We start from the raw sequence: 26543 nt of genomic DNA, 5'->3' as shown, positions 1-26543 counted from the left end.
CACACACCAGGCTCCAGCAACATTGGGCACAGACAGGATCAACACAGCGTCATTGGACTACTAGTGTCGGTATCAGTGCCGATACCGAGTATTTGGGCGAGTATTCGTACTCGCCCAAATGCTCCGATACTTACCTTCGGTAGCGAAACTTCCGGTCAGAGGGAGATCTCAAGTGCCAAGGGAGCATGGAGCCGGCTTCCTTTGCAACCAGGGGTTATGACCTGCCTCCCGGCTTCCTGATTGGCTATGAAGCCGGCTTCACTTGTTCCTAGGCAGCATGGCTTCTTAACAAATCAGGAAGCCGGGCAGCACGTAATGACCCACCACCCAGCTTCCTGATTGGTCAGGAAGCCAGGCTGCCTAGGAACAAGTGAAGCCGGCTTCCTAGACAATCAGGAAGCTCGGAGACGGGTCATGACGTTCCGCCCGGCTTCATGATTAGCTAGGAAGCCAGCTTCACTTGTTGGTAAGCAGCCTATCTTCCTAACCAATCAGGAAGCCAAGTGACACATGATGACTCACGTCCCTGCTTCCTGATTGGTCAGGAAGCCACGTTACCTAGCAGAAACTGACGCCAGCTTCCTGGAATCAGGAATCCAGGAGGCGGGTCATGATGTACCAGCTGGCTTCCTGATTGGCCCAGAAGCCAGCTTCACTTGTTGCCTGGCAGCCTGGCCTCCTGACCAATCAGGAAGCCAGACAGCACCACATGACTTGCCACCGGCTTCCTGATTGGTCGGGAAGCCAGGCAGCCTTGGCAAGTGAATCCAGTGTCCTTTTCCTAGAACACAGGCTTCACAGGCAATCAAGAAGCCGAGCGACGGGTCATGATCCGCCGCCCAGCTTCCTGATAATCTGGGCACATAACACCGGTACTCGGTATTGGCGAGTACCGAAAAAAAATATATCGGTACTCATACTCCATACCGAAAAATCAATATCGGTGCATCCCCAATTGTTATTGATAATAATAACAATAGTAATAATTATGTTTAGCTTATGGTTTAATATTCAAGCAGAGCTGAAATAACCGCAATCTGTTCATACACACCTGTCAGTAATTAAGCAACTCAAGTTGTCTATGAAGTGAAATCTTATATAAAAGGAAAATCAAGGAACACAAAACAAGAATAATGCAATTTGCTTTGTTTTTATCTTTCCCTTACCGATCTCCGCATTGAACTCCGCGGCGGCTGTCCCCGCTAGCCTTACAGAAGATAATCAGTTTGTGTTGCGAATCATGCCTCGTCCATTACACTGCCGTCTCAGGAACTAAATATTTCCAAATATGTAAAACTGTGTTTGTTTTACTAGCAGTTATATTTGGAAAAAGAAACCCTTCAGAGCTGAGCTGAAGCCAGGAGACATTACTCATCGGCAAACAAAAGCTATTAGAGACATCCGAGAGAAAAAAAAAACCCCTTTGCTTTCATCTAGGAAAAAAACCCGAGAGATCTTATAATAACACTGGAGAGATTACAGCTTGTAACTGCAGCCCATCGGGAGATCAAGCCCTTTGCTGCTGTTCTGGATTCTGGCTGGGGTGCGGTTAGGTCAGCCACAGATGAGCAAATCTTGTAGACCACCATGAGATCTGCATACAACCCGTCTTGTGAAATGAAATGACGGGACAAATTAAAATGGACTGGAACTCAAAAACGTAATTTGCTATTGTAGCCCATCATCACCTTTTGTGAGGTGGCTACTAGAAATGTAATGATTGCCAGAGCTGTAGTCAGTCTGGTTGAATGATAGTTGGCATTTATCTGGTTAATTCCAGGTGTTCTGGCATTGATTCTACCTGGCTGGAGTGTGAGACAACCAATGGGGGACACTGTGAGTGTGTGTGCAGTCCACTAGCCAATCACCGAGGCTCTCATAGCCAGTGGTGCATACTGAGACAGAGCATATATACTCAGGGGAATTGCCATGTGATCAGTCTGGTTCCAGCCATGTGTTAGACCTGGTTGGAGTGCTGTCCAGCCTGCCCCCAGGCTAGGCCTGGGGGTGGGAATACTTGAGTATGGGAAAAGCTTTGCTAAACCTCAAGCCTGGATGAGGCCTTTGCTACTGACTGAGGAAGAGAACCAGGAAAGCCGATGGCTGCTGGAGGTGCCTGGAATAGAGTCGACCTCAGGAGCAAGTCTGGTGTCTCTCCTACCCTATTCAGTGGTTGCTCAAATACCCTGTGTCAGCGTCTGCTCCTGTTGAAGCTGCACTGGAATTCTGAAAGGGAATGGCGAGTCTGGAGTCTGTCTATTTTTCTCATAGATGTCCTAAGCCCTATTCCCTCTCTCCCAGCTCAGATGTTATAATAAAGTTCTTCAGCATTATACTTCTGGCCTGGATCTCAGCTCTGTCAGTCACTAGAACCCCCTAGACAGGCTATGGATGACCCGGGTATTCCAGCGGGTCCTTCGGGGGTGAGCGTTACACTATCTTATAGGGAAGATCTAAAAATTTGTATATGTGCCTAGGCAGCACTCTAAAAAAATCAAGCTTTTGTCTGTACACTGCCTGTACCTTGAGCCTCATAGTTGTAGTGCAGTGTGAGATCACCTAAGACCCTGCTGCCTTTGACTGCTAGTCATATATTAAGATTTAGAGTGAGATTTGGTGACACCACTCCTGTGCTGCTCACTGTTCTCCTTGGGCCAGCACCATGAGCTTCCTTGTGAGTTCAGATGAGCTTAGGTTTGGCCCTAATCCAGACACAAGGCTATTCTTAGAGTGAAGCAGAAGCATTATCGATAAGGCAGAGTACATACCGGTGATAAAAGAATACGCTGCCAGCATATTGCTGATCAGTGCCATCTCAGTGCTACTGTGCCCCGTTGGTGCCATGGTTCGATTGACGATAGCGTGTTCTATCTCTCCCATAGAAAGATTATCATCCACCGGATAGAATGCGGCCGCCAGTCCCTTCTTCCTGTCTGTTAATATAAAGTGTGAGAAGATATTGGTAATGGTAAAGAATAGCTGCCATGGCCAATCTCTTATTGGATGGTTATGTTCACAATCAACACTGCACAGGAAAACATGACAAAGACCCTGTAACCAGACCACATATGGTTATATGTGCATGTGCATTTAATGTATTTTAAGCATGTTATAGAGTGCTGCTGGGTGCCACCACCTTGGATGTGATGTCAGCAGCCCCAGCAGACCCAGGGCTGTCACTCACGTGACACTCTATATCAGGGGTAGGCAAGCTCAGCACTCAACTGAGGTAAAAATACAAATCCCATCATGTCTCTCCCTCTGAAAGTCATGCCTGTGGCTGTCAGAGTCTTGTACTACCACATGGGATTTGTAGTTCTACGACAATTGTAGCGACAAGGTTGACTAACCCCTGATCTATAGTATAGTATCTATAGTGACGGAAGGGGTATAGAAGCTGGGCCAGCACAGACAGTAAATAGATACTCCCAGAAGAGGAGCAGGCTATGAGCAGCACTGCAGGGTGGCCTGTGCTAGGAAATCAACTCTTCATGTACTGGTCAAATTTCATAGCAAGTTCAAAGGCGCATTGCAAGTGAATGCAAAGTTATTTATAAGGAAAAATGCTGCAAGTATATGTTTCAAATGTTTATTCTTTTGTGTTTTATCTGCAGTTATTTTCACAGTTTGTGACAGGCTCCCTTTAAAACAGGATTGGCTGATTTGGCAGGAATTTCTGAGCGCACCACCAAAGACACTGAAAAAACAATGCTGAGGTGTGCATTTAAAGAGAGCCTGTCACCTTGCCTATTATAAAAAACAAAAACGATTATTATTGAACATTAGTGTTAAAGTATTATTGGAGAAGGGATGCGGAAGAAAGAAAGAAAGAAAGAAAGAAAGAAAGAAAGAAAGAAAGAAAGAAAGAAAGAAAGAAAGAAAGAAAGAACAGATTATTTTTGAATATTTGGAGGATTAAAGGAGAAGGGATGGGGAAATAAAAAGAAAGAACGAAAGAAGGAAAGAAAGAGAGAAAGAAAGAGAGAAAGAAATAAAAGATTATTTTTAAACATTTGGAGTATTAAAGGAGAAGGGATGGGGAAATAGAAAGAAAGAAAGAAAGAAAGAAAGAAAGAAAGAAAGAAAGAAAGAAAGAAAGATAGAAAGAAAGAAAAGATTATTTTTGAACATTCGCAGTATTAAAGGAGAAGGGATGGGGAAATAGAAAGAAAGAAAGAAGGGGAGGGAGAGAGAGAAAGAGAAATAAAGAAAGAAGGAGAGGGAGAGAAAGAGAAAGAAAGAAAGAAAGGAGAGGGAGAGAAAGAAAGAAAATTATATTTTTGAACATTTGCAGTATTAAAGAAGAAGGGATGGGGGAAAAAAGAACGAAAGAAAGAAAGGGGAAGGGAGAGCATGTATTAAGTAAGAGGACAGATAAAGGTAGAAGGATAAAGAAGATGGGAGTAAAAATGAAAGGAGGGAAATACAAGAAGATAGAGGGAGAGAGATACAAAGAGAGGGATGAACCCGGGAGACACATGTAGAGAAGCACATACATACATACATAATACATACTGCACATGGTTTGGCTCTTCCCCATGCTCTACATTCATCTAACTATAGAGCAGTTTTGACATATTCACATGTAATCTTTATGACTTTGTCCTGCACTGAGGCCACTGCATCTGCTCTTGTTACACAGCCCTGCTCTGTATCAGGAGCCAATTAAGCCGCAGACAGACCTATTAATCATTTCCTCTTGTTTGTGCTTATTAAATTTAGGCAAAACACCATTTCCGCCTGTGACCCAGTAAGTCGGGGAAGAGAACATTAGTATTTTCGGCTGTGCATTTCATTCAGCAATTACCCCATAGGCCGCTGTTTTGTTTCTTCTGTGACTAGTCTGTTTCTGCCTTGTTCATAATAAACTATTAATGACAGACAGAGAAGGCAACTCCAGGGTGAAATGGGGGAGGAGGTATGCAATTCTTTAAATCCTCCATCACTGTCATAATTACCTGTACTAACATGCTTTTAGAGTGTAAGCCCTCAGGGGCAGGGCCCTCCTTACCATCTTGTCTTGAATTGTATTGTGATTGTAATGCCTTCCTTATATTGTAAATCACTGCGCAAACTGTTGGCGCTATATAAATCCTGTATAATAATAATAATGCTAGTGTCCCTACCCCATGACACAAGCCCTCACAGACACTATGGACAATTTAATGAGCAGCCAATTAATGTAACAGCATATATTGGGTGGTGGATGGAGAACATCTCACCCCAACGACAAACACAACTGTAGAATGTTAATCTGCGGGGGTATGCTGTTGTCTGTGAGGATTTGTTTTGCAATTAGCGCAATTTGTATCATGATTTATAAAGGTTTTATTACCTGCCTCAGCTTTTTCAGCTTGACTAACTATGTAATTATATCAAATACAATCTCTATAGGGCCCATTCACACCAGATCTGTTGCATTGCGATCCGTTCTGCTGCAATAGGTTTTCCAACGGATGGTAATGGAAGGGCACCAAAAAATGAATGGATGTGAATGGCGCTAGTTCACACCGCTCCGTTCCGTTGTGATACATAACGTGTAAAAGTAGAAGGTGCACTACTTTTTTTTAGCACAACGTAACACAACAGATCTGGTGTGAAATAGCCCCATTTCATTTTCGGATCCCTTCCGTTAGCATCTGTTGAAAAACATATTGCAACACAACAGATTGGAAGGAAATCGGAAGGTACAATTGCAAGTCAACGGACCCTTCCAATGTTAGTGTGAATGGACCAGAGATGTGCGGTCAGCGGAGGCAGGTGGGGCAGAGCCTCACCTAGAATTAGGGAGGAAAAAGCTGTCAGCTTAATGTCTGAAGCTGACAGCTTTTTCTCCATTCAGATCGGCATCTAACAGGTTACACAGCAGGGAAATCCTCCCCGCTGTGTAACCAGTCATGGACGGAGCCCTCAGCAGTGAGGAGCAAGTGAGGGACAGGGAGGCTCCTCCCTGTCTCCTCCCTTCCTCATTTACAATAGCTTGGGGACGGGTTTGGGCTTCAGCCGGTGTGGGGGGGCTTCGGCCGGCGGGGGCTGCTGGGGGCAAGTTTGGGGTGGGGAATGCCTCACTCGGAAGAAGAGGTACCGCACATCACTGGAATGCACCCATAAAGAGGGGGCTACATACCCAGGACCCCAGTGCTGCAAGATAGACTGGCCACATAAATCCTAACTTTGACAGAGCACTGTTGGTCACAAACAGTTGCCATTTTGGGTTTTGATACAATGCTTTTTACCCTTTTTTTTTTGTTCCATCAGTTCAGTGCTGCTGAACTACAATCTCTTTGCAGCCACTTTCTGTCTACATACACTCCAGTCATGGCATTTCTTGGGACAGAAGGGCAGATCATTATTAGGAAGTACCTTCATGGCAAATTCTCCAGGTATTATTTCAAGTAGAGCTGCAGCTTTCAAACTGGGCAGCATAGTGGCTCAGTGGGTAGCGCTTCTGCCTTGCAACACTGAGGTCCCCAGTTTTAGTTACAACACTATCTGCATAGAGTTTGCATGATCTCCCTGTGCTTGCATGGGTTTTCTCACACACCCCAAAGACATGCTGGTAGGTTAATTGGCTCCTGTCTAAATTAGCCCTAGTATATGTGTTTATGTATGTATGTGAGAAAGGGACCTTAGATTGTGAGCTCCTTCAAGGTTGGGACTGCTGTGAATGAATAGCATGTAAAGCACTGTGTAAATTGATGGCACTATATAAAGACCTGTAATAAATACAATATTGAAAATAACTTTTAAAATTGCATGAACATGTTAAAGATGATATTGGACCTGGGGGGTCCATTACGCATGAAAAATCTAATTAAACAATCTTTTCTCTAATATTCCTTTCCATGCAGAAACTGCCAATCTGTGCCAGGAAGATGCCAGGTGTGTCTACCACATCAGTGTGCAGATCAACATTGCTAATTACCTGCCAGGAAAATGACTGAGAATGTTCATGACTGCATGTACACGTACCCTTACAGGAATGTACACTCACCCGCTGTAAGACAGAGACTTGCAGTTTAAATATTCTGTATTCTGACAGTGGCAGGCGCCTGAATATTTTTCCCCTGACACCTTTGATTTCGTGATCTAAGGTGCTCAGGGTCACTTCTGAACTAATTTAGGCCGGCTCATCAAGAACCGGATAACATTCGTACAATCTATAGTTGAAAAAGAACAACAGGTTCCTGTAAATCACTACTTGAGAAAAGACGAGGAGGATGACCAGAAATAAGGTGGATGGATACAATGACAGAAATGATAAACATGCCTTTATGCAGACCGAAGACTCAAACAGAAGGCCAGAGGAACCATGTCCTCCACGGTCCAGAATTATGGCATGGCTGTCAACCACCTGGATTGCTTAAGCTGGCCACAGCCCTTACAACCATCGCAATACTTTTGTCTTGCGATGGTTGTAAGGTAATTAAGAAAACGTACGATCTGCCCATCTTGGACAGGCAGATCGTACTTGCGATAATCGCAAGCCCGCCCCGCTGAGGGGCGGGCTTCCGATGACCGCAATGCTGAACAGGCAGTGTGCGCTTGCGCACACTGGCCCATGCGGCATTTATCTTACGAACATGCCACACACCCGCTGACAATTCTCGGCGGGTTTTCGAACATCTTCCTAAGATAAAAGTCGTGCGACCGTACAGTAGAAACGGTTGCACACCTTCAGAATGAGCATCCTGGGGCAGAGGCGTAACTAGAACCTTCAGGGCCCCAGTGCAAGAAACCATGAAGGCCCCCCCCCAACCCTACTACATATTGGCTCTTGATAGTAAGGCAGACATGCATGCAGAACATGATTGTTTTCTTCTGCTGGAACAAAGCTTAAAGTGACACTAAAATCAGGTGTGACACTAAACACGGCACATCACTGGTGTGTTGTAAAGTAAGTACTTTTTGAGAAAGTCACATGACGAAACGCGTCAAGAAGGTAGATTCATTTTGCACACGAGGAGTTTTTTAAAATGGTTCCAGAGCTGTTTCTGCCGGCCGGATTTTTAGATTGTATATAAGGTTCGCCGACAGCACACTTGGGAGAATTCATCACTGTGTTTGCGGAACATCTCCAGCGCTGCAAGGAAGAAAACTCTCTTCCTGCCAGGTCTCAAAGCGGGAACAATCGAGTATAAATTGGAGCAGGATTACACACCAAAGTGCTGCTTACCAAAAAAGCCGTCTACTCACTACATTGGGGTGAGTACCCATCCATAAGGGGGCCGTTGGACTGCAACCGAAATAGATCAACTATTATTTGTGTTTGTTTCCCCCGGCTTTTTAAATTATTATCCACTGAAAATTGTTTTTCCGTCGATCTGACATCCTCATTGTGCGAAACATGCACAGATTAGATTGTGGGTGAGAATTACATGGGGTTCTCTAGATGCAGATATATGCTGATTTTCTAAGACTTTTATATACGAGGTCTGGACTGGTTTCTAAAAAGCCCCCTTTTCTCTCCCCACTGGGTCCTTGCACAGCCCACTGTGGAAACAATCTGTTCCTTTGTATCCTCATTGAAAGAGTGCTATTTAGAGATCAGCTTATGAATTGGTATTTTTTGCTGATTGACTCTGAAAGACTACCACGATCTTTGCTACATATTTCTGACTGTTGACTTAATGTAACACTTCATTATTACTTTTGTTTCACATTTTATTGTCACTAGTTCTGTTCTTTTGACACTAATTTATATAATTTTTTTCGTCTTTTTGTTATAATTTTGTCTAAGAATTTATTTTAGATATTTATTGATACTTATAATTAATTTAACCTTAATTAGGCTGAGGTTAAAATTACCCAGCCCTGGTTTATTTATTATCTTCACTGGATCACTTGATTTTTCACTTGAATACTTGATTGTATTTAATATTATTACCTTCATGATTTACACCTTTAGCGCTTTGATTTAATCTTTTTCGTTCAATCTAAGGAGTTTTCTTCCTTTTTTCTTAGCTGCTTTAGGTCTTAATTTAATTTATTTTATTTTAGTTAGTTCCAGAAACGCAGACTATTTTACTTCATACCAATCCAAGCTTGCTCCCATGATGGACTACAATCTCAATACAAATTAGTAAACTAAACATGAGATTGTAGTCCATCACGGGAGTGAGCTTGGAGCAGTGACTACTTTACAACACACACAGGGAACATGGGGAACAAAAGTAGCCCCCCTCCAGAAGGAAGGACAGTGTCAGCACCAATTCAGAGATGATTTGAGGATCTACAGCCGAGTGATACACAAATAAGATACATTTTTGTTGATAGTTAAGGTACTTGAATACATTTTTAAGATTTAACCCCTGAGTGTAGTGTCACTTTAAAACACACTTTAATTATAAATGTAATTTTCTTTGTACATTGAATGGTGATGTACCTGGTAGAACGTGTTCAGTTATGAAGGCAGGGTCCGGGAAGAAGGCCCCATCCCCAATCACATTGCGATCGTAAAGTCCAGGCCGCTCTGGGAAGTGAGTTTGCCGCACTCCGTGGTAATTTGTTGACTTTGGCTGAGTTTCATACAGCAGTTTCTTTGGGACTGAAAGGAAACAGAGAAGAAAAAAAAACATTAAAAGCAGTTTAAGTATCTAGTCTATAAAGTCCTAATCTTACAGACCATTAATTTATGACGATGTTTATTTTTGTTACATTCGATTAAATTCCATTAGCAAGACAGCAAGAGTGCAATATCTGTCCAACCATCCGTAACTCATACAGGACACATATAAGATCTACAAACAATACCGGCCACAAATGTGAAAACTATTATTCAGTTAGAATTCTTTATTACAATCCTTTGATAAATCCATATTGCCATATGCAGGCCTTGCCATTTTATGTAATTGATCTGTTCTATCTGATTGCACAAAAAAAGGAGTTGTTCCCTAGATCAGCGGTCGCCAACCAGTGGTCCGCGAGAAAATTTTCGTGGTCCCCGGACCCCTCTGATACCGTGCAGACTGGGCCTTCATTGAAGCGACACGGAGGCTCCGGGGCTGTCTCTCACTGACTCGAGCAGCGGCTGTCACAAGGAATGCGCGGCTCTCAGTACAGTGCGGGCTCTGCAGGAGGCGGGGCATCTCGTCAGTACCCGGACTGAGCAGGCTGCGGGACATAGAAGAAGCAGGGAGAAGCCAGGTAATAGTGGCTCAGTGTGGGGGAAAGGGAGGCACGGGGGTGGTTGGGGGCAGTGCTGGAGCTAGGGGAGGCATGTGCCGGCAGGGCCAGTGGCAGATTCGATATGGGGGAAACAATTAATATTATTACTGGGGCGGGCGGCACCGCTCCCTCCCTCCACCAGCACTGCCACTCCTGCAGGCACACCCGCACCTATGTATGTATGTGTATATATACTGTATGTTTATATAGATATATTCTCATATTTTTTGTTTCCTCACATATAAATATATTCTCTACACACACACATATGAGAATATATTTATATATGAGGAAACAAAAAATAGTCCTCTTTAGGGTCAAATGAGTACATTAACTAATGTACTCCTGTGACCCAAAGTCAGCATCTAGGGGGCTACATGCACGCTATATGCTGACAGTGCAGAGTCATGCTGCAGCTGTGAAAGATCCCAACAATATTGTGAGGATCCACCCCGCTCCCAGAATGACAGCTTGCTCTGCCTCTCTAAAGGTACAGCCTGATGTGCCTGCCCCTGCGGAGAATGACATCGATTGCTCTCGGTGGGGAGAAGACTGTGAGCTGAGCAATCGGCGGCTCCTGATCACTCCGTTCTCGATCTATAGAGCCGGCATACAAGAGTACATTTTACTCTCCCAATACTTCTCCTTTAAATATGCCAAAATGTTATTAAACACAAGTGTTTCATGTAGAACGAAAATTGAAAACCTCTAAGTCTTTTCTATGCAGGCTGTTAACGTTCTCATTTTTTTCCCTCTAAATCAGATTTCCTTCCACAGTCGGTGTGGTTCTTGACCCTTTTTCCTTGGAAACGTCTGCCGCACCAGTTTATAGGGATGCCAAACAATGCTCCCTTTGTGCTCAGACTAAATAAACTCTCCTTTTTAGTGATTACACAACCAGTTCCAAAATGCAATTTGCTTTGACTCTGCAGAACACTGTGGTGTTTGGAGAGGGCACAATCCACAATGACGTTTTATAGAAACAATCACCATCATACAATTACTTAAATTGCCTAAACACAGTAAAAAGAAAAAAGGAATTTTATTTTAGGAAAATTTGATACAGAGCTACAGAGCGGAGAGTAATGATAGTGGCGAAAGCTTTTAGTCTCATTTTCTTTTATTTCACGGTGGGTGAGTCACCTAAATACAACAACCAAAGTGCAGCCATTTTGTTCTGGATAAATACACATCTTTATTGTATCTTTAACAACAATGTACATTACAGCTGTGAAGTTTATGTGGCAGGTTTTCCTTCAATTGGGCAGTCATGTTGTAGACTGGGACTTGTTTGTCTAAGTGCCTGAAATAAGATCACTTCTTCAACATGACAATGCCAGGCCGCACACGAGTGCAGCAACAAGAGATGCAACTCAACGCCTGGACTATTCAGTGCTGCCGCATCCACCGTATAGCCCAGTCCTGGCCCCTAGTGATTTCCACCTGCGCCCAAAACCTGAAGGGAACACTTGAAGGGCCATCGCTTCATCTGTAATGAAGAGGTGAAGTCTGCAGTGTGGAAATTGTTTCAAAAACAAAACACTGATTCTTTTTAAGGACAGTTTTCAAAAACGAGTGCAGTGTTGGCATAAGTGTATTGAAGTGTGTGGTGATTTTGTAGAAAAGTAATTATGCAGCATTTTCCCGTTCATTTTCTATTTAAGTGGAGGCAAAATTTATCACCCCCCCACACACACACACGTAATAAATACACCAACATGAATCAAAAAATGATCATATATGATATTTTTGCACTGGAGTTTGCAGAGCATTGCAGCCATGATTAGTGGATGGTGGGTGCAATTCACAATCTCTTTCCCCAGCCCCAGGTCCATGCTAAGATACAGACCAACAGCTATGGGGCTGGAGAATGTAATCAATGGACTACAAGTGCGGTAATGTGCCCCATTGAAATCTATGAGTCTCTTTGCCGTAGTGGTAGATGGGTCATTTAGTAATCCTATTCACAGGTCTCTGTAAATAGATGATGCGGCTGTACGTGTGAGGCCACTTCAATTGAAGGATGTCGGGTGGGAGCCAGCAAATAGGGCCACCCACTGAGTGGATTTCATCCGCTTCATCAAGAATTGGCCGAAATGTGATCTGTGTATACCTAGTTTTAGACAAATTGATAAACCAGGAAGATTAGCAGTGCATACCTCCCAACTTGTGAAAGAGGGACAACTTTTAGCACATAGTATGTAGGCGAAGGTCACAGCTGAGCCACATCCCAAATTAAGTGGATCATGAAAAATGAATTACCAATCAGTGATTGGATAAACCCAATTGCCACCAATCCTGTATAAAAGCTTTTAACTAGGAATGCACCAATAGCGTTTTTTCGCTATTGAGTACGAGTACCGATATTTATCTTTCGGTACTCGCCGATAACAAGTACCGATACCAGTACTTCTGCTAGCATGGAGACAGCTTACCGGCCAATCAGGAAGCTGGGCAGCTTGTCATAACCCCCAACTGGTTTCTTGATTGCCCAGGAAGCCGGCTCCATACTGTTTGGCAGGCTCCATGCTGATTGGCCAGGAAGCCGGCTTCCGAGCCAATCAGCATCAAGCCGGCCAAACAGCATGGAGTCGGCTTCCTAGGCAATCAATAAACCAGTTTGGGGGTAATGCCATGCTGCCCAGCTTCCTGATTAGCCAGGTAGCCGGCTCTATGCTAGCGGAAGTACTGGTATCGGTACTCGTTATCGGCGAGTACCGGGGGGGAAAATATCGGTACTCGTTGGAAAAAACGGTATTGAACAAAATAGGGGAAAAAGGAGTTACGCTACAAATAACATTTATGTAGACTAGTCTCCAGGGTTTCAGTAAGATAATTCAAAAACTATGTAACCCCTAAACAAAGAAATCCCTTTCATGGAGCTGTTTAGTAACCAAGTAACACAGTTGATGTATTTAGAGTATATAAAGCAGATTTAATAGAAAAATTACACAAAACATCAAATCACCTACTACAAGACATCTAAAATCATTTAAAAACGAAAAAACGACCTCCCCTGGACAACCCTATTAGAAGTAATGCGGGTGCTGTTCCATAAACCACCTAAGTGGCAGATAGTCACTGATGCAGGCCCAAGTGCTGTCCAGGGGAGGTAGTTTTTTCGTTTTTAAATGATTTTAGATCTCTTGTAGTAGGTGATTTGATGTTTTGTGTAATTTTTCTATTAAATCTGCTTTATATACTCTAAATACATCAACTGTGTTACTTGGTTACTAGACAGCTCCATGTTAAGTGTATTGAAGTGTGTGGTGATTTTGTAGAAAAGTAATTATGCAGCATTTTCCCGTTCATTTTCTATTTAAGTGGAGGCAAAATTTATCACCCCCCCACACACACACACGTAATAAATACACCAACATGAATCAAAAAATGATCATATATGATATTTTTGCACTGGAGTTTGCAGAGCATTGCAGCCATGATTAGTGGATGGTGGGTGCAATTCACAATCTCTTTCCCCAGCCCCAGGTCCATGCTAAGATACAGACCAACAGCTATGGGGCTGGAGAATGTAATCAATGGACTACAAGTGCGGTAATGTGCCCCATTGAAATCTATGAGTCTCTTTGCCGTAGTGGTAGATGGGTCATTTAGTAATCCTATTCACAGGTCTCTGTAAATAGATGATGCGGCTGTACGTGTGAGGCCACTTCAATTGAAGGATGTCGGGTGGGAGCCAGCAAATAGGGCCACCCACTGAGTGGATTTCATCCGCTTCATCAAGAATTGGCCGAAATGTGATCTGTGTATACCTAGTTTTAGACAAATTGATAAACCAGGAAGATTAGCAGTGCATACCTCCCAACTTGTGAAAGAGGGACAACTTTTAGCACATAGTATGTAGGCGAAGGTCACAGCTGAGCCACATCCCAAATTAAGTGGATCATGAAAAATGAATTACCAATCAGTGATTGGATAAACCCAATTGCCACCAATCCTGTATAAAAGCTTTTAACTAGGAATGCACCAATAGCGTTTTTTCGCTATTGAGTACGAGTACCGATATTTATCTTTCGGTACTCGTTGGAAAAAACGGTATTGAACAAAATAGGGGAAAAAGGAGTTACGCTACAAATAACATTTATGTAGACTAGTCTCCAGGGTTTCAGTAAGATAATTCAAAAACTATGTAACCCCTAAACAAAGAAATCCCTTTCATGGAGCTGTCTAGTAACCAAGTAACACAGTTGATGTATTTAGAGTATATAAAGCAGATTTAATAGAAAAATTACACAAAACATCAAATCACCTACTACAAGACATCTAAAATCATTTAAAAACGAAAAAACGACCTCCCCTGGACAACCCTATTAGAAGTAATGCGGGTGCTGTTCCATAAACCACCTAAGTGGCAGATAGTCACTGATGCAGGCCCAAGTGCTGTCCAGGGGAGGTAGTTTTTTCGTTTTTAAATGATTTTAGATCTCTTGTAGTAGGTGATTTGATGTTTTGTGTAATTTTTCTATTAAATCTGCTTTATATACTCTAAATACATCAACTGTGTTACTTGGTTACTAGACAGCTCAATGAAAGGGATTTCTTTGTTTAGGGGTTACATAGTTTTTGAAAAAAACGTATTGGTGCATCCCTAGTTAAAGACTGTTACAAAGGATTGGTGGCGATTGGCCGGGATGCTGGTTCCATGTTCCTTCGCGGCACTGCCGGTCAGAGGAAATCTCCCTCTGATCGAAAGTTCCGGTATCGGGAGTAAGTATCGGAGCATTTGGGAGAGTACGAGTACTCGCCCAAATACTCGGTATTGGCAACGGTACCGCTACTAGTATCGGTATCGGTGCATCTCTACCTTTAACAATATAAATGTAATAATATAAAGGTTGAATGAGAGGTTTTGTGCAGTATAACACTCTTTTATTTTATTATATAATAATCTATACATCAGGCTGAAAAAGGGAGAACTGAGGAGGAAAGAGATGGGGGATTTGGCTCTGAAAAAGGACTGTCCCTCCAAATGAAGGACATTGGGAACTATGGTCCATGAGGCATTTTTAGATATGGTGCCCCATGTGTGGTTCCAGTGTAGGATCCTGAACAACTTGTGTGGTCTTTGTATGGCTCTTCCCACCACAGAGAACAAAAAACTGTGCACCCCTGTTTCTTTCTTACTTATGTGATAAACTCCCTATGATGGCATGATTATACCAGCTCCATACCGCAGACCACCAACAGAACTGCTTGTTAGATATGGTATAAAAACCACCCAAATTTCTCACGGAGGCCCAGCTAGCTGGAGTCTCATTAAGCTGTGGTAGCAGAAACAAGGCGCTGACAAACAGCTCCACAGCAGGCGATGTACACAAACGTCTGTTTCTGAGTGGGAAGAGGTCCACGCTACAGTATATTAAAATAGTATATCCCTGCTTGTAAACATTTCCAGCTTTTAAGAAATGAACCACCAATGTCACATATGTTGAACATTACAAAGTCAGAGAGGAAGCCAGTTTCTGCTTACCATAATTGCAGCGTGTAGAGCGCACATTCAAGAAAAGCCATTTTTTTATTAGCACAATAATGAGTAACCCCTGAGTTGCTTTGTAATGTATTTAAAGGGCCATCAGCTCAGTTTGTGGAAATGAAAGGTGCCTCAATGTTGGTTCTCTTGTTGGTTTTTGAGCTAAGAACCATTTATTTGTAGAAGTGCTTTAAGAAAAGGTCCTGTTTTTGTACAAAGCATGTTATTCTGCAGTCAGGTTGAGTGCACAGTGAGACATTTTTTAATATATGTGCTGAAAAGTGTGTTTCAGACAAATTTCTTTCTATGCCAACAGCTGACCTAACTTTAGGCTGAGAAATAGGTCTATTGTATTCAGCTTAACAGTCTCAACTAAGAACTAGGAAACAATCAGCATGGTTCCTGACCATATGATCTTCAAGACATGATCACATGAGGTTTGTTATTAAACAAACCTCGCCAGTCTCTAGTTAACTCATTACTACTTTCTGTGTGGACTTGCTTTGCAGACCCTTCTGCCATCCAAATATTCTATGAAAAAATCTAACAGTATGTGGATTGTCCTCTTTGGCCCCCTCCTATTTTTGACAATCAGATTTCTTGTCTTACCTTTTTGACCTGTGTGATCAAAGCCTTACTACAGGTTGATTGGAAGATTAAGCTACAGACAACAAGAACAGCATATAAATAATATAACTCTATAGTCTATACCCTTGATTCCCAACTGGTGGGTCTTGACCCCATGTTCAGTGGGTCGCACTCGCCACATGCCTTTCACTTTTCTAGGTGAGACACTCCTCAGCCTCCCCCTAGCGCAGCACCATCAGTTCTCTCACTGAGCAGCCATTCAAACTATGCTGCCCGGCACTGAGTGTCAGCTTGACATGGGGTGGGCTGGGGATATGGTCACGAGGGAGCTCCCTCCATACCTGCATTGCTTACAGCTCCCTCACATGCCCTGTAGAGGTGCCTGGATCGGAGTGACGTCACATTCTGGTTCCTAGGATAACAGACACCGGCACTCCAAGTAATGAAAAAAAAGTAGAATTTTTTTTTTTTCTTGGGAGTGTGTATGTGTGTGAGAATGTTTAAGTGTGTTTAAGTGTGTGTGCAGTGTGACTTGGGTCACGACTTAATGACCAAGGACAAATGTGGGTCCTGAGGGTACACAGGTTGAGAACCACTGGTCTATACAAATTCCAGCTGCCATAGTCTGATTAAGGGCTTATTCAGCAAAAGCAGAACAATGAACATTGATGTTCCATATCAGCCAAGTAGATTTCAGCTTACAGAAGTCAAATCAATGATGATTGGCTACTGCACTAAATATGTTTTGAATCCAAGAAGAATAAGAAATGGATTCAAGAGAATAAAATGGATGACTTCAATTACAACAACGATGGAAAGAAGCCATAGCAAGTTTAAGAAAGCATAATGATGATCGGTCACTCTGGAGACTGGGAGCAGGTATGATCACTGGGATACAAAAATAACTTGTAAACACCTAAGAAGAAGAGCAGTTATCTTATCTGGAGCCTTGCCTTAGGATTCTCCTCTTCCCTCTCTGTTCCCCCTTACAGTAATACATCACTGTCAATGATGAAGAACCATTAGCATGTTTTAAAAATCCTCAGATCTTCCTTTTGCCCATTTTTCCTTGGCAGCAGTTGATATCATGATGTCTGTCATTGCTTTGTCTGGCTATCATGTTAGACTAATAATCAATGGAAAACTCCCAGTGACTGGCTTTGTAGTTGGATAATAAGGTTTGCTGATATGGCACTCTGCTCCCATTTTAAACTCTAGACATTTAGGGGCCGATTTAGAAATCATCCACCCAACCATACGGTGGGCAAATGTTACTCACAGAATATTCCAGCTACTAGATGGAGCCAAGGAGCATAGGAAAAATGTGTGGAGTTAAACCTTAATCATAAATCGGTCCAAGGTGACCTGCATTGACCAGCTTGTAATGCTGGCCACAGATATGAGACCATTTTGAGAGGCAGCCATGGTCTCCTTAATGCTACCATTTCCACATCCATGATATAACCATATTACTGTGAACATGCATATTTATGTGCAAAAACAGCCAGAATGACATCTTTTGGAGGCTGTCTGCACTTGTAATGTAATCTTAAGTATATGGCCCCTTTAAGGAGCAAATTCCGTATAACTAGTATACAGATCCGATTATTTACATGCAGAAATCCTCAAATTATATACATGTATTAAAAATGCTATAAAATGGTCATATATCTATTTGGTCAAGGGGCAGGCAAATTCCAGCCCTCCAGCTGTGGTGAAACTAAAAGTCCCTCCATGCTTCTGGGAGTAATCCCTGCGGCTGTGAGGGTCTTACCATGCCCAGGGCCGGATTTCTCACAAGGCCAACTGATGCCCGGCCTTGGGGCAGCAGGGAGTGGAGGGGCAGCAGGGGTGTGGAATTCCTATCTCTCAACGCCCTGGACATGCAGTTCCAGGCACCAGGCGAGTAGTTGTTTTCTACATTTAGCCCTACTTTGGGCAAGCAGGGCTAAATGTACAGCGGGGGAGCCGCCGCTTATTTTGTACAAGTGATCTCGGTGATTTTGCTGAGATCACTTGTATGCAGCCTGCATACAGGGGGCGCATTGAGGAACCTGGCATTGGGGCAGCAGAGAGAGTAAATCCAGCCCTGAACATGCCTCATGGGGTTTGTAGTTGCACCACAGCTGGGGGGCCAGAGTTTGCCTACCCTGCTTAAGTCTATAGGTTTCTTTTAAAATTCAGCATCAGTACCCAACTCTTCTCCTGCCAAAAGGTTTTTGTCATTGGCTGCTGTAACCTTTCGGCATATTTAATAACATCGATTAACATCTAATAATCAATTTAAAACAAAAAAAGCAGAATCATCTCATGGAAAATGTGGCTGAAAAGAAATTGTTGCAAAATCGTTCATTTTTCCAGCTCATTTCTGGACAGAACTTGCTATGTCATCATTAAGTTCTCTGCTAAGTGTTCCCCGTGTACAATGATGCGATTGTCTCAAGCCTCCCGCAACTGAGCCATCCTTAAGATCGACTTATAAATTCCAAGGGTTTCCGCAGTGCTATGTCCTTCACAATGACCTTACGCTCCCCGAATGACACCATGACAGATGGATCTTTATGGATATCCTCAGTCACACTGTTCCTTCCCATTGTATGTCCTGACTGTGACAAAATCTTACTTTCGTAGGAATGTCCTTAATGACCCCAGGAGCAGGAAATAGTCTGACCTCCAAGGCTCCACAGATATGCCGACAGAGGGAAGATACAGTGGGGTTTTAATGCAGCAGAAAGACCTCTGAGAACTACAGACCTCCAGAAGAGCCAGTGGAAATTTTAATACAAAAACATTGGGTCTGCACTATTTGTTTTATAGTTTCTTGTGGTAGACGCGAAGATCTCCATGTGAAATAACGATGGCCGGAGATTGCCCCCATTATGGACAGAAACTGGTCATGGGTTGCAAGAGATGCTTAACATCGGTTACGAATGTTGCTGGCTATGCTACACAGGGGGCCTGACTCAAAAGACAAAAAAAGGGGCAGACTCAAAATTATATTATTATTATTATACATGATTTATATAGCAGTTGCGCTTACAATATAAGGAAGACATTACAATCACAATACAATTCAAGACAAGATGGTAAGGACGGTCCTGCCCATGAGGGGTTACAATCTAAACGGAGGGGCAAGTGATACAGGAGGAGGCAGCTTTGAGGGGATGAATTGTTTGAGAAAGTGATGGTTCAGTGGTTAGGTTGAGGTGGGATAGGCTTCCTTGAAGAGATGAGTCTTTAGGGAATGCCTAAAGGCAGTCAAGTTGGGAGATAGACGGACAGGTTGGGGTAAAGAGTTCCAGAGGATGGGAGATATTATTATTATTATACAATTACACATACCTTTTGATATGCCCTGATTATACCCCAATTCACTGCAGGATGGTTGTCATAGACACATATTCCTGGTAGATCTATATGTTGTAACTGCACGATGGATGCAGTATATTGGAGTCCTAAAAACTTTCTTCTTAGGCATACAGAGGCTCAAGCCAACCCACAGTTTGCATCAGGCCTTCTGTGTAGCACAGTCAACAACATTCATAACAGTCTGGCCACAACTGGTGGTACTTTATTGTAGCGTTAATGCTCATTGCCCCAGCATGGTCCACTGTTATCACTGTAAGGAAACCGAAGCAATGACAGGAAGCCACTACTGGCCTTCATGCATGTAGACAGGTAGTGGCTGCAAGAGCCTGGAGGAGATCATCAGCACTAAGATGTAAGAATTAAAGGATCAAATGGTAAAAAAAAGTATTTTCTAAAATAGCAATGGCAATAGTTTATGATACCTGCTACTTTTGCAAACTAAGGGGGTTATTCACTAAGCTGGCCAAAGGCAGCCGAGTGAATAGCCGAGCCGGAGTGAAGTGAGCCAAATGCTGTTCGGCTTTTCACTTCGGCTGAGTATGGCTGATTTCAGCTGTACATTGGCTGGCTTAGTCTCCCTTCGGTTCAGCCGAACATTCAGAATTCTGTGTATTATACTATGCGATCCGATCGGCACTTTTCTGCGGGCAGCGGGCTCAAGGGGCAGATGCTTCGGGCCCCACAACCTCTATTTGGCCCGGGGCAAGTGGCCTCTTTGCCCTGAGTTAAAGACGGCCCTGCCTGGATGAATGAGAACCTTCACAGGCGTAGTGATTTCAGCATTTGGCACAAGATCAATGGAACGTCTGTAGCATTTAAAAGCCCTCATTGCACTGATACAGAAGAACTCCAGGCAATCAAAAAATTAACCCTTGCAGCGGGGCTACCCCTGCGCTGCAAGGGTTAACCGCTCATTTTGGTCTAGGGGCTAAAATAAAGAAAATATACTCAGCTATCCTTGAGTATATTGGCTTCTAGACTGGTCCTTGCAGCCTCTTCTTCCCCAGGCTTCAGTGATCTAAGGACTGGGCATTAGACATAAGGACACTGAGAGACATTCCACCGCCAGAGTGGAGGGGGAGAAGGTGAGCAGTCACCGCCGCAGGACCGAGGATCGGGTGAGTATATCTTCTTTATTTTAGCCCTTAGACCAAAACAAAAAGTTAATCTGTGCAGTGTGGAGGAAGCCCCTCGGCAAGGGTTAATGTTTCCATTGTCTGGAGTTCTTCTTTAAAACTATAAATTCCCCTTCCCAACTGACTCCCATGTATTTAATAAAAAAAAAAAAGTAACATTTCTGCATAAGTTTTGAGAAGTGAAAACTCTGGAATTGGCTCATCCCTAGTGCTCAGTAAAGATGAATGTTATTGGCACTTGGTGGTGGGAAAATGTACTCTCTCTCTACATTTCTATACGTGTCACTCCTCGAGATTTCATTCCTCTAAATATATTTTGCAAAGCTCGGCAACACTTTGTGAGATTATGATATTTTTACTTGCTGTAACTGCCATATGATCCATGGCAGCAATAAAAAGACAAGTATTTCCAGACAGAAAAAAAAAAAGATTGTTTTTCCACTGTGGTTTTCAGAAGGTAATTAGGAGGAGGGGATCGGAGATCTAGAGGCTCTACTATATACCAGATTCACACTATTCCAGGAATGAACAGTAACAAAATGGGGGTGAAACTATTCATTCTTTGTACAGTGTGGGGAACAGAGATACTGCAATAGTGCAACAGAAATAGACCCGTGCAAAAACAGGCTTTGCTTCAAAATCTTTAATCACAACTGTACCCAGTATCCTGGGGGAGAGCTTAGAATCCTCAAGGGCAGTGCTTATAAAAAGGGGGGTGACCTCATTAAACTGGGTGTGAGTGATCAAATTAAAGAGAACCAGTCAGCAATGAGCTCACTCAATATTCATATCCAAAATATATAATGCAATTTACTGATGTTTATGTAGGCAAAATTTTCTGGAAACTTTCAATTTCACTCATTAACCTGCTTAGGTTAAATTTGCTTGGATTAAAAAAAAACAAAAAACTATTTTTGGGGAGTTGGTGTATTTAGAGTTATTCAAATTATTTAAAAGAGAACTATGGAGTAAGTGTTTTTCCCCATAGTTCTCTTAATGGTCACAGAAGGACATATACTAGCATCCGCCCGTGACCCAAAGCTCAGTATATCGCGAGCTACAGCTCGCGTTATACTGAAACCGCCACAGCCCGCACGGATCCCGACATTACTGTCTGGATCCACCCAGCTGCGTGAATGACAGCGGGCTCTGCCTATCTAGATGCAGAGCCAGCTGTACCTGCCCCTCCCCGTCCGTTCCTACAGTCACCGCTGGAGGATCGGAGCAGGGAGGGGGGGAATCCCTGGGGGGAGCGGTGACTTACAGTCACCACTCACTGCAGGGAGATGATCGAGAAGTGAGCGAGCAACGGTATGTGTTCATTAACTTCCCGATCTATTGAGCCGACGTGTGACAGTTTCATTGTCACACGACGGCTCGAACTATGAGGATGAGTGAAAATCACTCACCTCAAAGTTCTCCTTTAATTTATTTTTCTTTGTATGTTCCCCCCCTTTTTCATGTGTATTTGGGCCTGTCACTTTATTACTTTTTAATTTTACCTTTTTCATTTCATTGGCAGGGACTGATGTGAATGTTCTGTATGTAAAGCACTGTGTAAATTGTAAGCGCGATTTTAATACCTGTAATGAATACAAATAATCATTCTGTAGTCCAAGATGAGAATTAGGAGGGATCTTTGAGATAACACAGGAAGTGTCGAGAGGACACATGACAGCTCTGAATTTCTGAAAGGATCAACAGTTTTCTTGCACATATTAATCAGATATCACAAAATGCTTCCAATGGTATATTATTAAACAGACAAAAAGGGAGCAAATCGGAGAAGATCGTTGTTAGGCTGGCCATACACTTATAATTTATCTGCAGGTTTTCTATGGTCAGGTAGAAAAAGTGCAACAGATTCCTCCATCTACGCTAAACTGTGTAGATGGAGGAATCTCCCACTGGGCCAAGCTTCAGTATCTTGCTAGTCGGCCCCGCTGGATCTCAAAACACCTGAACAATGCCTGCATCCAATCAGATTGTTCAGGTATTTTGAGAGCAAGGGTTATGCTGCTGTCAGGTTTTTTGTTTTTACATTGGGAAGAATTTCCTTTACTTCCTGTCCTGTAGACTCAACAGGAAGTGATAGGATATATTTCCAATGTGAAGGAAATCCCCTCTTAGACAGTTGTCACAGGAACATGTGTCCTAATTAGAGTTTCCCACTCTATTCCTGTTACCCACACTTTCCTTTCCGCTGACAATGGTGATCAGGACAATTAGAGAGAGTGAATCTGGATAGGAAATCAAGGATAGGAATAAAAAACCTGACAGGTGTGTGGACATCAAACTGACAGTGGCAACGCTCCAAAGCCAGCAGCTGGTGTTTGCTGTTTTAAAGTGAGCCATTGAGTCAGCAGTAATGCGCATTAACAAGCGAGCAGGGGGAAAAATCAAAAATACAAGCCTTTACTTATGAGAACCTAGGACTCCAATGTATTAAGGCGAATGGAGAAATTTTGGCACAATCACCCAATTCTACAGTGGAAATTTTGGCATAATCACCCAATTTTTCTGGAGAAATGAAAACTCTCAATTTAGCCATCTCTCTCTCTCTCTCTCTCTCTCTGTTCTCTCTCTCTCTCTGTCCTCTCGCGCTCTCTCTTTGTCCTCTCTCTCTCACTGTAAGCGCACTCTCTCTCTCTCTCTCTCTCTGTTCTCTCTCTCTCTCTCTCTCTCTCTCTCTGTCCTCTCAGGCTCTCTCTTTGTCCTCTCTCTCTCACTGTAAGCGCACTCTCTCTCTCTCTCTCTGTTCACTCTCTCGCTCTCTCTCTGTCCTCTCTCTCTCACTGTAAGCGCACTCTCTCTCTCGCTCTCTCTCTGTCCACTCTCTCGCTCTCTCTCTGTCCACTCTCTCGCTCTCTCTATGTCCTCTCTCGCTCTCTCTCTGTCCTCTCTCTCTCTCTCTCTCACTCTCTCTGTTAGTGCGTGCTCTCTCTCTGTCCTCTCTCTCTCTCTCGCTCTCTCTCTGTCCTCTCTCTCTCTCACTCTCTCTCTCTGTTAGTGCGTGCTCTCTCTCTGTCCTCTTTCTCGCTCTCTCTCTCTCTCGCTCTTTCTCTGTCCTCTCTCTCTCTCACCAAGGTAGGTATAGAGGCACTAATATGTCTTCCAGTGGAGATAAGTCAAAGCATCAGCATTCTGTTTTGTTGGAGCTCAATCCATCTTTAGTAAGAGTGAGCTCCATCAAAACATTGACAATAAGATGCTGATGCTTTGACTTATCTTCACTGGAAGACCTGTCAGTGCCGACATATCTACTTTGGATATTTATGGATATTTTTGTGGATGACCACCCAGCCATTTATCTTACAAATAGAGTGCGGCGGCTACCCCTGGGACTATATACAGTATATATATACATACTCATGAGCATTGACCCAAATAGAACATTAATGGTACCCTGAGATGTGATTAAACTTTAAATGGATATACAGTATACAAATAACAAACTGTACTTAGCAAGAGACAAAAGAAAAAAGGACTGCATTCTTCTTAAATCCTCAGCTGAATACGTCCCATAGGAAATTGACACCTCACTTAATGGAAGGCCTATTAAACTGTCCTAGGTTCTCATAAGTAAAAGCTTGCAATGAATTTTCCTCCTGCTCGCTTGTTAATGCGCATTACTGCTGACTCAATGGCTTTCTTTAAAAGAGCCAACACAAGCTGCTGGCTTTGGAGCACTGTCAGTTTGATGTCCACATCGGGCTGGCAATGCTTTGCCTATTGTGAGGGGTTTGCAGGGCACAGGAGGATCAAATGGATTATCACAATAAAACTGTCAACTGTTCTGAGCGCAAATACCCACACAACTCAAGTAGCGTAAATGCCATTGGAAAACAAATTAGGGTGTAGCAGGAGGATATATCAATTCATTTTCACATACGCATGGAGCCGGGGGCCAGTTTACAAGGGACAGCAACAAGCTGCTGTATGACACACAAGGTTTTGTATAGCAATTATGAGTAGGGGGGCAATTATATACCTTCTGTGGTTATATACTGTTCTATATAAGTGTATTTTGGTTAAAACAGTACTATCCAAATTTCTTTTCTTGCATGCTTCAATGTATTTTATTAATTTATAAAGTGCAGACAAACTCTTCAGTACATCAGATGGCACACAAATCCATTCTATCAGCCCCTAACCTATCAGGAAGCTAAAACTAGCCATACACATATGGAATTTTGGTAATGTCATGCTAAATTGGCCATACTTCAATCCATGGTTGACCCATGGATGGCCCGTGGTTGGCCCTGAAGCTGGAGCCAGGAAGAATTTTGTTGGCCAATCCCTGACTGCAGCCAATCAGCTGCAGTCATTGACTAGATATTCTGACAGTCGCGGGTCACACTGATTAAAAGGCTTCAGTACTTTCTGAGTAACCAATCCAAAGTTCTGGCTACAGCTATCCCTTGCTCCATGCCTGTTCCAGGTTAGTAAAATATATCACCAGCACACCAAAGTAAAATCTTCAACGAGTGGTCATTTTATTGATGTTCACACATCTTGTCATAAAGCAACGTTTTGGGCCCACTTAGAAACCCTTCATCAGACAACACAGGAGCACAGTTGGGAAACCGTTGTCTCCCATAACAGGAAGTGCCTTAATCATGGCAGGATCTCCAGGTAATATATTAGGTTATAGGTTAATATCTACTTTAATGAAAGTTTCAGGGTTTTTGGTTTTTTTTTTCCGTTGCCCATCCATTCTGTACACTAATAATGCAACACCTTCATCCTTCCTCTATCTTATCTTTCCTGAATGTACATTAGATGCTGCAGATGGGACCTGTGGGAGATCAAAATCACCTTTGTATCTCAATATCACACCATCAGCCATGGCTGAGTTTCTGAGCCAGGAGCGTGCGGTCTTATTTGCATGAATAATCAGAGAGCATTATGTAAGTAATCATACAGCAGAAAACCAAAAATTCCTCTGAACCAAAAACCTTACACGGTGTTCTACAAGCCGGGACACACAAACAACACAGTTCCTTAAAGTGACATTAAAGGATATTTTTTTTCCCTCCCTCCAATGTTAGTGTAAGGACTTACCTTAAATCATGCCTCTTTATTCGATCATCTTCTTCTTTCCTGTAGTTTTTAGCTGTCCCTCCAGCGTTGGTGCGGGTCTCCGATCCACCGCTGACTCCTCTGCCCTCTTCTCCTCTAATGTCCCACGGAGTCTGTGCGGGTGCACGCTGCTCCATAGACTTACCTTGTGTCTCTCCTCGTCTCCCAACCGAACATCTGAACGGCGCATGCGCCCGCCCCAAGATCCTTTGCGGCCGCCCGAGACTCTTCAGATGTTTAGATGCGAGCGCGCTGCGAAGACACAGGTAAGTTTAAACCTATTTGAAAAGGTTTTTTTTTTTAAAAAGTTTTTGCATATACTGTATCTACTGCTACTGTTTTCTCTGACATCAGGGCCGCCAGCCAGAAAAAAAAAGGCATAGGAATGCATAGCTAGATTGCTATTGGCTATTTCACTTTGCAATAGCCAATAGGAGACTAGCTATTGCACCCGCCCACTGCTGCTGTCAATCAGCAGAGGGGGACCTGAAGTTTCCCATCAGGTCCTCTTCTAGTGATTGACAGCAGCAGAGGGTGGGTGCAATAGCCAGCTTGCTATTGGATATTGCAAATTCTATGCTATGCATTCCTATGCTGTTTTTTTTTTTTACTCTGAAGGCAGCAGCTGTCAGAATACTAAAAGAAAAACCCAGCAGATAGCAAAGAAGCTATTGCTGCTCGTGCTATCTGCCATCATTTCAGGGGGGTGC

At 43.1% G+C, this 26543-nt stretch overlaps 1 protein-coding gene across 1 annotated transcript in view; it reads right to left on the bottom strand.

The window, feature by feature from the left end:
- EVA1A (eva-1 homolog A, regulator of programmed cell death) overlaps nucleotides 1–26543 on the bottom strand; it is a 278261-nt gene that overhangs the window by 11744 nt on the left and 239974 nt on the right. Inside the window, exons 6-8 of the mRNA XM_018575472.1 lie at nucleotides 9386–9547; nucleotides 7595–7597; nucleotides 2769–2933 (exon numbers count right to left, since the gene is read on the bottom strand). Coding sequence (XP_018430974.1) covers nucleotides 2769–2933; nucleotides 7595–7597; nucleotides 9386–9547 — 330 coding nt within the window. The remainder of the gene's footprint in view (nucleotides 1–2768; nucleotides 2934–7594; nucleotides 7598–9385; nucleotides 9548–26543) is intronic.

The sequence above is a fragment of the Nanorana parkeri genome, unplaced genomic scaffold (genome assembly GCF_000935625.1).
Source record: "Nanorana parkeri isolate BGI_ZX_2015 unplaced genomic scaffold, ASM93562v1 scaffold53, whole genome shotgun sequence".
NCBI classification, from domain to species: Eukaryota; Metazoa; Chordata; class Amphibia; order Anura; family Dicroglossidae; genus Nanorana; species Nanorana parkeri.
This window is presented reverse-complemented; position numbering and strand designations above follow the sequence as displayed.